The 17,405-nt window shown below is 48.1% G+C and overlaps 1 protein-coding gene across 4 annotated transcripts in view; it reads left to right on the top strand.

Moving 5' to 3' along the window:
* Window positions 1–17,204, top strand: part of CYTH2 (cytohesin 2) — a 33,937-nt gene extending 16,733 nt beyond the window's left edge. For 2 of the 4 annotated variants that reach the window (XM_053260816.1, XM_053260817.1), the window contains exons 9-12: window positions 5,691–5,769; window positions 7,406–7,477; window positions 8,993–9,147; window positions 13,356–17,204. In XM_053260816.1, coding sequence (XP_053116791.1) covers window positions 5,691–5,769; window positions 7,406–7,477; window positions 8,993–9,147; window positions 13,356–13,443 — 394 coding nt within the window. In that variant the 3' untranslated portion in view covers window positions 13,444–17,204. Of the gene's footprint in view, window positions 1–5,690; window positions 5,770–7,405; window positions 7,478–8,992; window positions 9,148–10,149; window positions 10,449–13,355 lie in introns of those variants that run through there. The other 2 variants (XM_053260813.1, XM_053260814.1) reach the window with 2 other exon arrangements.
* Window positions 17,205–17,405: the final 201 nt, after the last annotated feature.

Raw genomic sequence — 17,405 nt, 5'->3', positions numbered from 1 at the left:
CTGTTCTTGCCCTTGGCCAGCTGATCTCTCCTGAACCAAAGTGCTCAAGGGTGGACTAGCCCAGTCTGTGATGTCCTTGCCAGGGTTGAAATAAAGAGATTGAACCGGGTGCTGGGAGTCCCCTGTCTTGCTCTTCTGGCCTCTGGTCAGCTTCAGTAAGGGCAGGAGTTCCAGCTCTCCCATGCCAAGAGTGACAGCTCTGGGGCCCAATTGGAGTAGAGCAGGAGTTCTTAGACTTGGGTCTGCAGCTGTTGCTCGACTACAACTCCCATCATCCCAGCCACCGCGGCCAGTGGTTGGAGATGATGGGAGTTGTAGTCCCACAACAGCTGGAGGGCCGGAGTTGTGGCAGCTCTGGTTTGAAGAATAGGCTTGGAACGCCAGTTCCTGGCCTGGTTAAGGGGGGCAGGCTTGGGAGAGGCCGGGGCGGCGGCGCTTTCCGTTCCCATGGCAACTGACCGCACCTCCCTGTGGCGTGACAAAACCATCGCTATAGTCTAAGGCTTCTCCCGCGTGGATCCTCAGATGTTGGACTACAACTCCCCTCACCCCCAGCCACAACTGCCAAATACCATTGTGGCTGGGGGTAATGGGGGTTGTAGTCCAACAACATCTGGGGACCCAGGGTTGAGACACTCTGGACTATATGTTGTAGTCCAGGGTTTGTTAATCTTGGGCCCCCAGATGTTGTTGGACTACAACTCCCATCATCCTCAGCCACAAATGCCATGTCTGGGGATGATGGGAGTTGTGGTCCAACAACGTCTGGGGGCCCAAGGTTAAGAAACCCTGCTGTAGTCCATTTTGCCCCACACCATCTACAGTTGGCCTTCCACATGACGTGCTGGGGTTAGGGGGGTCCTTGTCATTTAGCCAAGTGCTGGCTATCCCCTTATCTCCACCCCAATAAAAAACTTAAACCTTTCCTTCCCATGCCCACCCCATCCCACCCCCATCCTAATACCCACCCACCCCCCAAATGCCTATGTCTGTGTTGGAGGATTTTTGATTTGACCATGGACTTCTACCTTATGTTGATGTAACTTGTTCTCCTCTCTCTCTTCCTCTCTCTCTCTCTTTCTCTCTCTCACCCCCATTCTCTCTATCCTGACTCCCCTGTCCCCACCTCTCTTTGCCCCTCTTTCCCCACCACTGCTTCCCTGCCCCCCCTCTCTCCTCCACCGTCCCACGGCGCGGACTACATTTGTTCCACTGTCTGAATTCTGCCCCCCCAAACCCAGGAGGTAGGTGAGAGGAGGGGGGCATTTGCTTTGCAGCTGAGCGCTGGGGTGCCTGGTGCTCTCTGGAGGGGAACGGGGGGCTGGCAGTGGGGCATGAGGGCACAGAGGGCTGGGAACGCAGGGTGAGAAATGGCCGTTGGGAGGATCCAGTTGGGAGTTAAGATTTATTTATAAGATCCATCTTATTTATTTATTATTTCTCTGTGTAAACTGCCCTGAGGTATAGAAATTAAATAAATAATAAAATAAACAATAATAATAAATAATTGCTCCCTGGAATGAGTATATGCTTTAATGCAGGGTTGGCCAATCAAATATTATTTCTTACACTTTTCTATTTTTTATTTTTTTTCCTAGCAAAAGTTGAAAAGTGTAAGAAATAATATTTGCTCCCTGGAGTGGGTATATGCTTTAATGCAGGGTTGGCCAGTCCTGAGGCCTTTCCGCTGTTGTTGGACTACATCTCCCATAATCCCATAATAAGATCCCTATCTATTGGCCCTTGTGGCTGGGGACGACAGGAGTTGTAGTCCAGCGGAGCCTCAGGTTGGCCATCCCTACCTTCATGCATCCATCTTCAGTGGGTAATTCAGGGGCCACAACTGGACTGTGGCTGGCCTGTCCTAACAAGCTGGAGGGGTGGAGAAGGAGCTGCAGCTGCTTCAGGACTCTCGCTGTCTTTTGGGCCCCTCCCTGGCGGCCACTGAGCTGCGCCGGCTTCTCATTCACCCAGTTGGGGAGGGAGATCCCCAGCCAGGGGAGTGACCAAGCTTGGGAATTTCCTTCCTCTGCCGGGCGAATGAGCAGCCCGTACAGCCCAGTTACAGCCAGGGAGGGGCCAAATGATCGCAAGAGAGTGGGCTGCCACTACTGAAGCATCGGCAGCCTTTTCACCCACTTTCGAGCTCATTGGGGTAGGCTGCTGCTGCCTGAAGCAAGTTGCAGCAGTGGCAGCATCTCCATGATCCTATTTCTTTAGGGTCTTGAGATGGGTCCTCCATGTTCAGAAGCAGTCTGCTGCTGAATACCATCTGCTGGGGAGCATCAGCAGGGAAAGGCTGTTGTTGCCTTCATGTCCTGGTTGTGGACTTCTCAGAGGCATCTGAAAAGCAGCCTGCTGAACTAGATGGGCCTTTGGCCTGAGCCAGCAAGTCTCCGCTCATGTTCTTAAGAGAGAGAACGTGGGCCGCTTGTAGCTTTCTTCGTTCCAGCTGAAATCCTCTTGTTTGCATAAGGATTATAGAGACGGGAACTTTGTTCTTCGTCGCATCGGGTCAGCCTCTAGAGCAGGGCTGCACAGCTTTGGCCCTTCCGCTGATGTTGGTCTACAACTCCCAAAATCCACTCTGGCTGGGGATGATGAGAGTTGTAGTCCAAAAATAGTTGGAGGGCCAAAGTTGTGCAGCTCGGCTCTAGAGAAAACATTGGGAAGATGGCCATGGATAATTAAAACTGCTGAAAATGGATCCCATGGCTGCAGGTTCTAGTTTTGTTTTAAATATTTCCAGGGTAGTTTCCAAATACAGTCCTCCCTCGCCAACCGTAAGGGTTCCATTCCGGGAAAACGTTGCGGTTGGTGAATTTGCGGTAGACGAGCGATTGAAATCAATGTCAATCGTGGTTAGGGGAATCATGGTCGCGAAAAGAATGCAAAATACAGTAAAAATTAGGAAAAAATCACCAGGGGTGAGTAAGAGGAGTGAAGGGGACCCCCCAAAATGACCCCCCAAAATCATGGGGGAGAAACCCCCCAAATTGAGGGGGAAATCTTGCCAAACCGCGGATACTCAGGTGATGTGAGAGTTGGCGAGACCAGTCACATTTTCTTGGTCGTGGACACTCAGATCTGCCATTGGGAAGCCCGCGGTTAGTGAGAGATGACTGTAGTTCACAGTGGGCCCTGGGTCTGTCAAGGTTGATTGCTGTCTTTTAATGGGTAAGGTGGGGAGGAGAGGATGGGGTGAAATGTGTATGGGATCAAAATGGGGAGCCTGTTTTTGCAAACTGGCTTTCCTAAGGGGTGGGAAACTGCCCCATTGCATACAGGAGGCATTCTAGGTCACACACGCACACTCCCAAAGAATCTTGCTGAAAGCTGGGAATGGCTGTTGGCTTTGCAGAAGCAACTGGGAATGAGTGTGCTTTGTAGAAGTAGCTTGCCTCAAGCCGGCAACAGCTGTTAGCTTTGTACAGTTGCTTTGCATGCTGAAGTGGGCTATAGCTGCCAGAGGGCCATACCATTGGCTTTTTCTGAATGTATAGATTGTCCCTTATTCTGGTGGGCCTAAGGCACTGGCAAAATGCTATCCGCCAGGTGTCAAAAACTTTGGCCAGTGGCATGTAGGGCCCCCAAACCACCACAGAAGTTATTTTCCTAAAGCCAGGAATGACTGTTTGCTGCACAGAAGCAACTGGGAAAGATGTTGTGCTTTGTTGAAGTGGCTTGCCTCAAGCCGGCAACCTCTATTTATTTTACAGAGTATCCTCACACTGGTAAACTTTAGCCATAGCATTCTCTCATTAAGCATTACTCAAAATCCACAGTAAATGGAGATCACCATCACAAGCATAGTGAATCCTGTGTGATGTCAGAATAGAGTGAAATGTGAGCTATATCCCAGTAATCTTGGGTTCTGCTTTCTTGGAAATAGGGGTCAGTAATTGGATGCCCTTGGGCCAATTGGGCTTTTTTAGTTGCCAGCTGAGAGTTAAAAAAAAGTAGAGAAGTGGTGCAGGTGCTTGCACTGGGGAGCCATGGAGAAAGGGACGCCTTAATGAAATCTACAGGCCCCACTTCCTGCACTCCCCCGCCCCCAACTTTAGACAAATCATGCCCCCTTATAAAATTGTATTAATAATAGGGCTGTGCATCACATCAGCCCAATAATGTGGTCTGAGGACATACAATTCCTTTTGGAGGATTTTTCACTGGAAACTATTCCAATGAAACATTCCTCCGATATTGACAATATTGGCAAACAGGCACCTTTTAATGTGGTGATTCTCATTATTATTATTATTATTATTATTATTATTATTAGTTATTACATGTTATGTCCCACTCTTCCTCCAAGGAGCCCAGAGTGGTGTACTGCATACTTAGGTTTCTCCTCACAACAACCCTGTGAAGTAGGTTAGGCTGAGAGAGAAGTGACTGGCCCAGAGTCACCCAGCAAGTCTCATGGCTGAATGGGGATTTGAACTTGGGTCTCCCCGGTCCTAGTCCAGCACTCTAGCCACTACACCACGCTGGCTCAGCAGGGGGAGAGTAACTGGCCCTATCCACACCCAGCACAGTACCTCCAGTGACTGTTGCTGGTGTCTGTCTTATGTTTCATTTGAGATTGTGAGCCCTTTGGGGACAGGGATCCATCTTATTTATTTATTATTTCTCTGTGCAAACCGCCCTGAGCCGTTTTTGGAAGGGCAGTATAGAAATGGAATAAATAAATACATAAAATAAATTTGAAACAATACCACACTGTATCAAATGGTGTAGGACAGGTGGAGGTAACCTTGAGTGAAGAACTGACTTCTCTGAATACATCAGCCATCCGCTGCAGGGACATTTAAAACCTACACCTTTCCTTTTCCTGGTCTCACTCTAGAATGCAACTTGAAAGGAAGCAACATCATGACGCTGTGTCCTTTTCCTGGTGCATTTTGTGGGGGGGAGGAGCAGATATGTCTGCACTCTATAGCTGCATCTCTGCTAAAAGTAAGCCCAGCCCACCCTGATGCATTCAGCCGATTCCTGCTTGCTGGTGCAATGCAATCCTTGCCACCCCTGAATTGATGAGAGAATGGCCAGGGTTGGGATCGGCCCAACAGTCCTGGCTGTGCACAGGACTGTTGGGGGGTCTTCACAAAGGTAAGATTGGCCAACCAAGAGGGGGTCTTCACAAAGGTAAGATTGGCCAACCAGCCCCTCAGCCCCCTTGTAAGTTCTGTTAGTAGAACTTCCGGGAAGGGCTACTTGAGAAGGTGGGAGATGGGCATTAGTGACCCATCACCCCATTTTGAACTGGGACACTGAGATAACCACCAGCAGCGGATCAGCCCTGCAAGTTAATCCACACTTGGGGGCAAAATAAAGTACTTGGAACAGGCTCCTGCTCCAGGGGGACTATACCAGAGACCACTATTGCACTTGGTTGTGTATTCTTGTAGATATTTGGGGTTTGTTTGGTTTTGTGTTTTTCTTCAGATGGGACCAATCTGTGATTCTCTTCCCTTGCTTGCTTGCTTGCCTGTTTGTTTTTCTTTTTTCTTACATTTTCACTAAGCCCTTTTGTTGTGTTTCATGTGGTTTCAATCTTAACCGTGGTTATGTTTTATCTCAACCATGGTTATGTGTCTCGATGATCCAAGGGTGGGTAGGGTCAGAAACCTTTAAAGGGAAAACTTGAAAAACAAGCACAAATCCTTCCCCCTCCCCTTTTTACTTTCAGGAGGGCGAGTGAAGACATGGAAGAGACGCTGGTTCATCTTGACTGACAACTGCCTCTATTACTTTGAATATACAACAGTTAGTACAGTTTCTCTTCCCCCTCTGCGCCCTACTTGTTCCCACCTCACATCCCCCCTTCCCAACAGAAGCAGAGAGCCCCAGGCCTCTGGACTGCTGTGCAGGGCAGAAAATGGATAGGATCCGGAGAAAGGGCCCTTGGTATCCGCTTCAGCCGTGGCATTGTGCTGATTTGGCTCATAAGCCCCAGGCACAACTGAAGAGTCCTGGGCCTGGCATGGATGTGGCCTGTTCCGGGCAAAGTAGAGAGAGCACTCCAGCCGTGTCAGCAAGTTGCAAGGTATAGGGCTGAGCATCAGGGGTGCTGTCTAGGAGGCAGCAAGAGCCATGGGCTGCTGCTTAAGAACATAAGAACAGCCCTGCTAGATCAGGCCCAAGGATGCCCATCGAGCCCAGCATCCTGTTTCACACTGTAGCCCACCAGATGCTGCTGGAAGCCTACAGGCAGGAATTGAGGGTATGCCCTCTCTCCTGTTGTGACTCCCCTAGCTTCCAGGCAGAAACGTGGGCTTTTTGTAGACAGCCAAGCTGGCCCACCATTTCTGTTCTAGAGCATGGGTTCCCTGCTGTGGGTCCCCAGATGTTGTTAGACTACAACTCCCATCATCCTTCAGCCATTGTGGCAAAGCACTGCACTAACAGATCCGAGCCTCAGTTGGACTTACTACCATCTTTGTTCTCAGAGTTGCAGATGTGATTGTTAGGGCTCCGGAGCAGTGTTCCCTTTGACAGGGATTCCCAGATGTTGAATAGAAGGTTTCAAGTTCCCTCCCTGGCATCTCCAAGATAGGGCTGAGAGAGATTCCTGCCTGCCACCTTGGAGAAGCCACTGTCAGTCTGTGTAGCCAGTACTGAGCTAGATGGACCAGTGGTCTGATTCAGTATATGGCAGCTTCCTATGTTCCTAGTCCCCAGCCAGCCGAAGACCATTGCAGCTGATGATGCTGGGAATTATAGGCAACAACGTCTGGGAGTCCCTGTTACAGAGAGCACTTGTCCAGAGTTGGGGTTTGAATCGAGTTGGAGCGTGTTGGGCCCCTGATTCTGCAGGTTTCCTAGGTGGGGTATGCTCCCTGGGGTATAGTCACAGGGGAGTGCCCTGTTGACCTCTTCAGCTCTGGTCCACCGTGAACTCCCCTCATCAGATTCCAGCTCTTGGAGTTGGCCGGTCTTCACAGGGAGACAGCGCAGCTCCACTCAAGTAACTACCCTGTGCAAGACCTTTCTCAGCACAAATGATGCAAGGGGTGGGGCAGAGGGGTGGAGTCAGCATCCCAGAATACAGTCCGGTCTGTATCTGCAGGACCAAGCAAAGACACCATTCTCCCCCACCTTCATATCAGTTCAAACCTGTCAGCAATGTTGGAGACCAACTCAAATATAGATGTACCGCATCATGTTACAACCAGATTTCCAGACCAAGTGCTAAAATGCACGAGGACCAAGAATTTGTGCCAGTTAGGAGAAGGATGCCAGCTTCCCCCACTTAAAGCTGCTGGGACAGCAATAGCACCCCTAAGTAAAACTGTAGTCTTCCCCAAATCTATAATTTATTTTTTTAGTTCCTGCCCCTGGGCCCCCCGACTACTAAGGTGAGCCTATTCCGTTCCAGTCACATTTCTTAATTGGTTGATAGGATAAGGAGCCCAGAGGAATCATCCCACTGGAGAATCTGAGCATCCGGGAAGTTGAAGACCCACGAAAAACAGTGAGTGACATTATCTTGAACACTGCAGTGTACTGAGCTGGCATTTATGTATTAGCTGCTTTGAATGCAGATTTATAGAAAAATTGGGTTTTAAAATCTGTTGAATAACCTTTATTTCAGCATTTACAGCACACCCAGGTCATACCTGCAGTTCAGGGTTGGCCCCAATCCTTTATTTAAAATAAAACAGTTCTTACTGAAACTGAGCCATAGGTTCACTCCCAGCATTCCTTGGAACAATGCTACATCATGATAGCGTGTGATTCCATTAGGGATGTGCCGATATGTGATTAGGAAGCCGACTCGCAGGGCAACTGCCTTTTAAAAACGAGGACTTCCCCAGCCCCTTTAAAGTGGAGGAGAGCAGGTCCATACCTGTTCCTCCTCCGATCGCCGTGCTCCCCCTAGGATTGACCATGCAAATGGCTGGCACATGTGTGCAGAGACACCCAGAGACTAAATCACCCAGAGACGAAAGTTTGGGGCGGTATACAAGATAGATAGATTGATTGATAAAATGTGCTTGCCAGTGTCGGGCGCAGGGGCAGCTGGGATATGCCCCACCGGTGCACCGGAAATATGGCAATGGCGGCGTTCGGAGGAGGAGCAGGTATGGACCCGCCTTCCTCCTCGGGAAGCCCTCATTTTTATAGGGAGGTGCCCTGCGATTCAGCTTCCAAATTGCATTTTGGCACATTCCTAGATTCCATGGGCTTCTGGGGGGGAAGTGGACGCTGCCAGGAGAAGCACTGCTGCCTCCGCTGAAATGACAGTAGAGATGAAATAAGATAACTGGAGTGGAGGACTGCTTCCCCCCGCCCCACGCTTCCTCCCTGACCCACCTGCTCAAGCCAAATGTTCTTTAAAAGGCAGCTCTAATAAACCTGTAGAGCTGCCCTATACCATGTCAGGCCATTGGTCCATCTAGCTCATATTGTGTGCATCAAGTCTACACAACTTCAGCCCGTCAGCTGTTGCTTGACTACAACTCCCATCATCCCCAGCCACAGTGGCCAAGTTAGATGATGGGAGTTGTAGTCCAACATCACTGGGAGTTACTGTGTGTCTCCTTTTTCTTTTTCTTTCTTTTTTTAAGTTTCTCTCTGTCTTTCTCCATCTCTGTAATGGGATATTGGCCCTGGAGTCCTTCATTTAATGATCATTGACTGACAGCAGCTCTCCGGAGGTTTAGGCAGGGGTCATTGCTAGCCCTACTTGGAGATTCCGGGGATTTCCTTTGGGACCTTCTGCAAATAAAGCACATGCTCCATCTCTGAGCCACAGCCCTTCAGTCTGGTCAAAACACTTATTAATGGAGTGGCAAAATGGGGGGTGGGTGGGTTCTTTTTAAAAGAAAAGGGTAACCCAAACGAGAGCTTGGCATACATAGCTGAGGGCAAGGTTGAATTTAGTGCTGTCGGTTTCTCCTGCCTCGCCCTGCCCAAACGCTCAGGTCTGCTCTGGGCGCTCACAAACTCCTGATGCTGAGAGGCCTTCTCTTTCTCCATCCTATAGAACTGTTTTGAGCTCTACATTCCCAACAACAAGGGCCAGCTAATCAAAGCCTGCAAGACTGAGGCAGACGGGCGCGTGGTTGAGGGGAACCACATGGTCTACCGCATCTCAGCACCCACGCAGGAGGAGAAGGATGAGTGGATCAAATCCATCAAGTGAGAAGAAGACATTGTTTCTTCTGTATGGGTGGTGGTGGTGGTGGGAGGGAGTTCCCCAGAAATTCTGGCCCTCCAGCTCTGATTAGATACCCCTCCCCTCCCAAGAATACAACACACCTTGTTCAGATTCCTAGATCTCACAATCTTGAGCAGCTTTTTCCAATCTCAGACCTACCCTAGGAACATAGGAAACTGCTTTCTGCTGAATCAGGTCATTGGCCTATCCTAGCTCAGCATTGTCTGCACTCACTGGTAATGATTTTCTGGGGTTTCAGAAAACAATATTTCCCAACCCTACTTAGAGATGCCCGGGACTGAAGCCCAGGGCCTTCTGCATGCAGAACACAATCTGTAACATGATATCCGTTTTAATTTTTTAATGGGCCTTTGCATACGGCCATTTGGGGCTGGCGAGGAGCCTAACCCAGGTTAGAATAGTGGCAGGTCAGACAGGAGAACCTCGGTTGAGCTCTGCTAGTCCCACTCCCACACGATCGTGGTGAGCACAGCTCATGGAAGTCCACCCAAGGATTGGGGGAATCTTCCCATTATGCACCACGCTGCCAGGAAAAGGGAAACCCTCATTACATCACAGGTGTACTCTGATTTACCACATGCAGACAGGAAGTGGGGAAATTTTCATTCAAGCCATTACAAGCCGGCGACCATAGAGAGGACTGTGCAGAGCAGCACATTCACAGAGCATACAAAACATGGTGGCCGCTGGCCAGGAGCCACAAATGGCATGGTGAGTGGTCACACAATCACCAACCCCAGGTTTCGGGAACCCTGCTGTCCTCTAAGCTGGGTTAAAACCGAGGGACAAAACCAGGTTTACCCTGCTTCAGCAAGCCTGGGTTTGGACACTTGACCCCCATTCACATGAGCAGCTGATCCAGCTTTGTCTGCCTCTAACCTGGGTTTATGTGATCTTGTGAAGAGGCTTACTGTGTGTGTCTCTTCTTTACATTCGGTCTGTCTTTCTCCATCTCTCTAAAGGTATATCAACATTGGAGACATTAATTTAATGGTCTTTCCTACGCCTTAATAGGAGGTAGGGACAGGACGGGCCTTCTCTGTTGCTGCTCAGAGACTCTGGAATGTGTTCCCTGCTGAGATAAGAGCCTCCCCTTCTCTGACAACTTTTTAAAAGCCTCTAAAGACTTATTTTTAACTTGACTGTGGTTTTAAACTGTTTTAAGGTTTCCATTTTTAATCTGTATTATCTTGTAAACCACCCAGAGACAGAAGTTTGGAGGAGTCTACAAATTTGAAAAATAAACAAATAAAATAATGAATTCTGGGCACTGTAGTTCTGTGGCAGGGAGTAGAAATCTTAGTATTCGCACTGAACTACAATTCCCAGGATTTGCAAGAGAAGGAATCATAACAGCTAAATTAGTAAAGAACATATTCATTTGTAGTATATTGCCCTAAAAGTTTGATACCATTTATATTTCCCTAAACTGACTTTTTCCCAATCACACAGAACAAAAATTCAACACAAGACTTTTATGATAGTTAGTAAATGCTAACAGAAAAATGAAAACATCTTGCAGAGTTCTGAATAAGGCACAAGCTTAGAATGGGATTTCAGGAGAACTTGGAATGATATGTTCAGACAAGAGTTTTAGAATAATAACTTGAAGCATTTCTTAAGGACTATAACAGTGACATCTCAAGAGTTACAAAGCAGACCTACTTGGTGGGCAAAGTACAACATCTGTGGTCAGAGTGTAACGAGCCTGTGTCGCTGAGGCGTGAGAAATGTTGCCGTTTCTGAAACTTTCACACCGAGTGAGTCATAAGAACACAAGAACAGCCCTGCTGGATCAGCCCAAGGCCTATCTAGTCGAGCATGCTGTTTCACACTGAGGCCCACCAGATGCCTCTGAGAAGCCCACAGGCAAGAAGTGAGGGCAGAGCCCTCTCTGCCACTGTTGCTCCCCTGTGACTAGTATTTAGAGGTGTCTTGCCTCTGAGGCTGAAGGTGGCCTATTGCCCTCCGACTAGTAGCCATTCTCGTCCTCCATGAATTTAGCTAAACCCCTCTTAAAGCCATCCAGGCTGTTGGCTGTCACCAGATCATGTGGCAGAGGATTCCATAGGTTAATTATGCATTGTGTGGAAAAGCTCTTCCTTTTGTCGGTCCTAAATTTCTTGGCAAGCAGTTTCATAGGATGGCCCCTAGTTTTAGTGTTATGTGAGAGGGATAAAATTTTCTCTCTCTCTACTTTCTCCACACCAATTTTATAGACCTCTATCATGTCACCCCTCAGTCATCTTTTTTTCTAAACTAAAAGACCCCAGGTGTTGTAACCTTACCTTGTAAGGAAAGTGCTGTAGGCCCCTGATCATCTTGGTTGCATTGCACTCGACTCGACTGCCTACATCAGTCTTCTCAAAATGGCTCCTATTCTACTTTAGCTTCAGAAAAGTATAGACACACCATCTCTCCCACTAAGCCTTTCTACCCTTCTTTAAAAAGCAAGTATTTTTATTCTGTTGTTGTGAACCACCTTAAATCAGACCAACACTCACTTGAGGGTTCACTTATTCCTTGAAGTCTGGTTCCCTGGTGAATCCAGCAATCCTCTCTGGCCTTCCTCCTTTTATCCCACTGAATCCCAGTTCTTTCCCAAGAAGAGAGTTTGAGAGTTCTTGCCTTCTAGTCCTGCCAGGGTATGTACAGAAAAACCGGCAAATGGAGCAGATGTGGGCTGGATCAAATGCTGATTGCCTCTTCACTCTCTCCCCTACCACCCAAATTCCCCTTACTTGTTGCCCTCTACCTCCAGTGGTCATTGGGGGCAGGTTCTTGAAGAAAATGTTGCTCAGATGTGGGTTAGGAAGCACCTCCCACTTTCTCTCTAAAGCCAGTCTTTCTCCTGCCTCCTCAGTGAACAGACATGGGTTCACTGCCCAGTCTGTCAACTTTTTCTCTTTTCCTTATTGTTGTTGTCTGACCATGTGTGTTTCTCTGGTCAAACATCTGCTTCATTTTTTTTTAAACTTGGAGGTGGGGTGTTTTAAGGTACCAAAATTGCTCCAAAGAAATGGGGAGGTGGCTTCCTGATTGTCACAGAGTCTAGCCAATTAGTGCTGTGCATGACCACTTGGCTCCAAACTAGAAGGCCACATTTCCCTTGAACTCAAGTCTTATTAATTTATTAATTGACTATAACTTATACAATTAGTGAATGAAGGTTTCCTTAATCAGGGGGGACAGCCCCCTGATGTAGAGGCAGAACTTAGATAAATACATTCTAGAGGCAATGATAGGCTGGAACTCACCTTCCACATTCTGAGGCAATTTCATTTTTATCACCTTTTGTATCCCCTTCAGGGAATGTTTATCCTCTCAGAAACATTGGTATGTTAGGGTAGGTTGAGCGGTTGTATATTCAAGGCCATTCGTTGTTCTTTGTGGCTGAGGAGAGACTTGAACCGGAGAGGAGAGCTGATCTTGTGGTAGCAAGCATGACTTGTCCCCATAGCTAAGCAGGGTCCACCCTGGTTGCATGTGAATGGGAGACCTGATGTGTGAGCACTGCAAGATATTCCCCTTAGGGGATGGAGCCGCTCTGGGAAGAGCATCTTGGTTCCAAGTTCCCTGCCTGGCTTCTCCAAGATAGGGCTGAGAGAGATTCCTGCCTGCAACCTTGGAGAAGCTGCTTCCAGTCTGCGAAGACAATACTGAGCGAGATGGACCAAGGGTCTGACTCAGTATATGGCAGTTTCCTATGTTCCTAACCCAGGCCTCCACATCACACAGGCTCCAAGATGGAATGAGACAGATGCCTGGTATACCCACATACCAGAACAGGGCAGGTGGTAGAGAAATAAGGTGTTCAAATGGACTGAACCATTTCAGATTATGGAGGATCTCAATTTTAAATTCAAAATTGTGTGTTCAAGACTCCCTGCAAATAGAAAAAAACAAGTGCAGCATGCGGAGGGCTAGGATTTAGGGTCTTTCTTCTTGACATGCTTAACGATTTGCCTTGAGGGACTTTTTGCTTGTTTCTTAAATGTGAGGGGAGCATTGAACAGTAGCATCATCCACATTCCCAGCTCATTCTGCTGCATGTGCTGATCTACCCACAATGCAGTGCAAGGAGAGGTCCTGCCCCTCCACGGCGTTCATATTGCCCTAGCTACTCTCCGATTGGTGGCTTAACCCTGAGTGTCTCTTTCTCTCCCAGGGCCGCTGTGAGTGTAGATCCTTTTTACGAGATGTTGGCCGCGCGCAAGAAGCGGATCTCGGTGAAGCAGAAACAGGAGCAGGCGTGAGGTGGGGCCTCCGCTCCCGTGCCTACCTTTTTCTCTTCATGGTGTACCTCGCCTTTGGACCTGCTGACAAACCCACCTGTTTTGAGCTCCATGAAACCCACCACCCCCTTCCCTCTTTGGATCGAGGAACCACCGTACAACTCTGCCAGCCTGACAGAATGCCAGCACACACCTCGACGCCCCCTCTGCATCTCCAGAGCTTCCCTTTTGGCCTTCTGGGATTTGCCAGTGGGCATCACCTTGGGAACTGTTGCACCGTGGTTTCCACAGAGTACGGAGGCGTCGTTCCCGTTCTGGGACATTTTCCCCTTCGCCTCCCAACACACTCAGGCAGAAGACTTTGAAGGCCCTCTGCCTCCTCCAGCTTGACTATGAGGGCTACAAACTTGGGAATGTTCCCTGCTTCATTGGTCCTTTCCTTTCAGCCTGTTCTTGCTCCTCTGAGCCAGTCTACACATTAAGAGAAAGGATCTTGGAAAAGCCCTCCAGGGACTGTACCACTCCAGAACACTGAAGTGGAGAAGAAGGAACTGCATGTTTGAATAGTACTCTATGGTTTTTTGTGGTTTTTTTAAAAAAAGGCTAGACTTTATACCCTTCTCTGAAAGATGCTAGCTTTCTACAAGTGGGGAGTTGTTTCTTTACTTGCGGGAGCATTTGGTCATCTAATTCCTGCACCTGCATTCTGACATTGGTGCTGTCTTGGGAGAACTGTACCATGTGCTTTTTCCTGAATGTGTAGACTGGCCCTTAGACTCAATTGCCAAAAATTCTGCCTCTTGACAAGCTTGTACTACAATACTTAACATTTGCTCTACAGAAGGAAGTGAACATACTGACAACCAGCAGGAGGCAGCAGAGAGCCAAGCAGCCCTGTGAGCACACTGACAAAATGTTCACCATTCTTCCTCCAGCAGGAATAGCCAGCAGATATGCGCAACTGACAGTTCTGATTCTTCGCATCCCGAAGCAGGATCACCAGCCCCTTTGTCCCTCTTCCTGCTATCTCGGAGAAATTTACTGCTCCCCACCCAACCACCCCCATCCCTGCAGATTCAACAGAACATCATCTCTGAAACTGATACTGTTTTCCCCAATACCCTCCTTTTCTACTTGAGGACTGCCTTCAGGAATGCTGGGGCTTATGCCTATAGTCCAGAGATCTTGTTCCCATTAATTAACAGAGAAATCTGGTAATGAACGTTGGCTTTATACTTGGGTAACACAGGTTAGGATATACCCCTGTTTCTCTAATACCTGGGGGTGGATGAGACCAGAGTTATACCTGGAGGGAACTTAGAAGCATCTCTTCTCCCCTATATTTTCTTTCAAGATGCTTTTTTTTTTTTTTTTTTGGTCATGGTTGTTTCTCATGACCAATCTAATACGGGTTCTGCAGGAATCTAGAGATCCCCATGTCATGCGCAACCCCATAGAGCAATCTTGGGAATTCAGGCATTTTCCTTGATCCCCACTTGGCAACATGCCAAATCTACGTGAAGCCCACATTGTCAAGCCAACTTCAGAGCCATGATTACCAATGTGGGTTTGGCACGTTGCTAAGCGGGGATCGTGGGAAATGGGGGCATTCTCACGATTGCTCTGTGGGAGCACATGCACTGCGGGGATCCCTAGATCCCTGCAGAGCCCACGTTAGATTAATCATGAGAACCAGCCCTCGGAAAATTGGGTGTCTATCTTAATATGAACCCAGATGAGTTACCCCAGAACATCCTTTGACCACTCTTGTGGCTTGACAGTCAGGATGGTTAAAGGGTGTTTGTAGTAAACATTGAGACCATATGAAACCGAGAGTTGGTGGTTACAGATTAGTTAACCCAAAGTGAAAAAGAGTCACCTTGTGGATGTGTTTTATCATTCTGAATTCATCGCTCTAAATTCTTGGGTGGGATTTTGTACCCCCACATCTCACAACTGTATCTTAAAATCTAGTCTTCCACCGTAGCCTTGCCTTAGTGGGATCCCTTTGATACAGCAGCTCAGGTTTCTGCAAGGCGTATCCCAGTCCTGGAGCAGATGTTGCTAGACCCACACATCAGCCGTTTGTAGCAAAGCCCAGTCTTTGTGAAGGAGGTAAACTGTGGTGTAGACGTGCTGATTAGCTTGAAAATCTCGTTGATGTAGCAGAATTGCAGCTCATGCCATGTGTGCTTCTGCCTGATCAGTATCCCCTTCTCGTGGTGGGGGCGGGGGTGGGGCCTGCAGCTTAGAGGACTGGCCACGTCAAATTAATTGAAACTTGGAAATTGGTAGATCTGGATCCGGGTCTCACTATCAGTGAGACCCACTTTGTAAAGGTAAGCGGGGAGAGTGGGCTAAGCTTACTCTCTCTGCAGACGAGCAGGGCGGCCGCCCACATGACTGCTGACTCCATGACAGAGCTGGTGGGGGCTGGGAAGATCGGGGGCCGTGTGCTCCTCGGCAGCTCCAGTATGCCCTGTGCGAGCGCGCAGGGCATACTGGAGAGACTCCCGAGCTGGGAGGCTGCTTTTAAGCCTCCCGGTCGGGGGTCTTCTCGTGAGTAGTTACAGTGCTCCGCAAACCCGGTTTAAGGGGAGGGGTAGTTTGGCCGGTTAACCTCCAGGAAGCCACCGGGCTCACCTGCAAGCCCAGTTGTTCCCACGATCAGGCGAAATCGGGCTAGGCTCCCCAGCCCGATTTTGCCTGATCATGGGAATAGCCCCCTGGTTTTATGTCACATTTGTCATCCTGAGTTTAGAAGGGCTGTGATTTTATCCCAGTCAAATTAGATGCTGCTCCTTGTTCCATAGGGAAGAGGAGAAGGCTGAGCAATTGGAGGAACTAAAGAAAGCAAATAATTTGGTATCAGTTTGAGAGAGAGAGAGAGCTGCCACATTTCAGTGTAAATGTTTTTAAATGGCTGAGCTAAATCGGAGCGGGAATTTTGAATTGTGCTTTCTGAAAGCAGTTCAAAAGAGTTGGCAACCTGAGTGTCTTTGTTGCCTCTCTTCACCTTATGAGAAAATATGCTAATTTAATTATTAACCTGCTCAAGAAAACCAAGGGTTTTCCCCTTTCCCACTTTAAATTATTTCATTAGCCTGCCCAAAAAGCTCATGGAAATACTCATCCCTTTGGAATGCACCTGTCCTCTTTGTCACATGGCATCTAGGCCACCAGGCTGTATCCTACAATAGGCCATGCCCTTCCTGTGCGGTACACACAGGCCTTTTAGACTCTACCTCCCAGAGAGTCTCTCAGCAGCCCTCTTCACAAGCCTCACAAGGGCTTGCTCTCCTCCAGAAAGGCCTAAATCCTCACAGCCCCTCTTCTATACAACTGGAATCCCATTCCAGATTCTTGGTTCATGCCCCATTTTTAAATTCGTGTGTGTAAATAAAACTTTTATAGCACTTGACAAGGAATTTTCAACTCAGTAGCTGTGGAGAACTCCTTTGAAACAGCCGGGACTGAGACATTTGAATCATGGGGCTATTGGGAGAATCCTTCCATTCAGGATGAATTCTGTGTTCTTCAGCAATATCCCTGATCAACCCTACTCCCTTCCTAACCATTGTGGAATTGTATACTTTCTTTTCTTTTTTTAGGGGTGTAGCAAACACCTACCTGCTCCAGGAGAAGAAATTCAGGGGCATTTATTTTGTTTTTACATTCATTTCTTTTTATTATTGTCTTTTTTTTAAAAAATGTTAATTATTATTTAAGGAATTAATGTATGCATTTCTGGATGAAATATAAACACTACAAACTTGTCTTTATGTCACAGGAGTCTCTCTTCCTTCTTTTTAAGGAATTGGAGAGAGCCAGGTTCCCGGCACTTTCTACCCGAGAGGACTGAATCAGTTTAAAATTGATCAGTCCAATTTGACCCCAATCCAAGGAAGGTGAGGCACTACCAAAAGCCTGAGAGAGCAGGCTGCTGCTCAGGGATCCCAATGGGGTGACGTTGGGTGGTTCTG

The sequence above is a fragment of the Hemicordylus capensis genome, chromosome 6 (assembly GCF_027244095.1).
Source record: "Hemicordylus capensis ecotype Gifberg chromosome 6, rHemCap1.1.pri, whole genome shotgun sequence".
NCBI classification, from domain to species: domain Eukaryota; kingdom Metazoa; phylum Chordata; class Lepidosauria; order Squamata; family Cordylidae; genus Hemicordylus; species Hemicordylus capensis.
The sequence above is the reverse complement of the archived record's forward strand: the minus strand, read 5'-3'. Positions and strand labels throughout refer to the sequence as shown.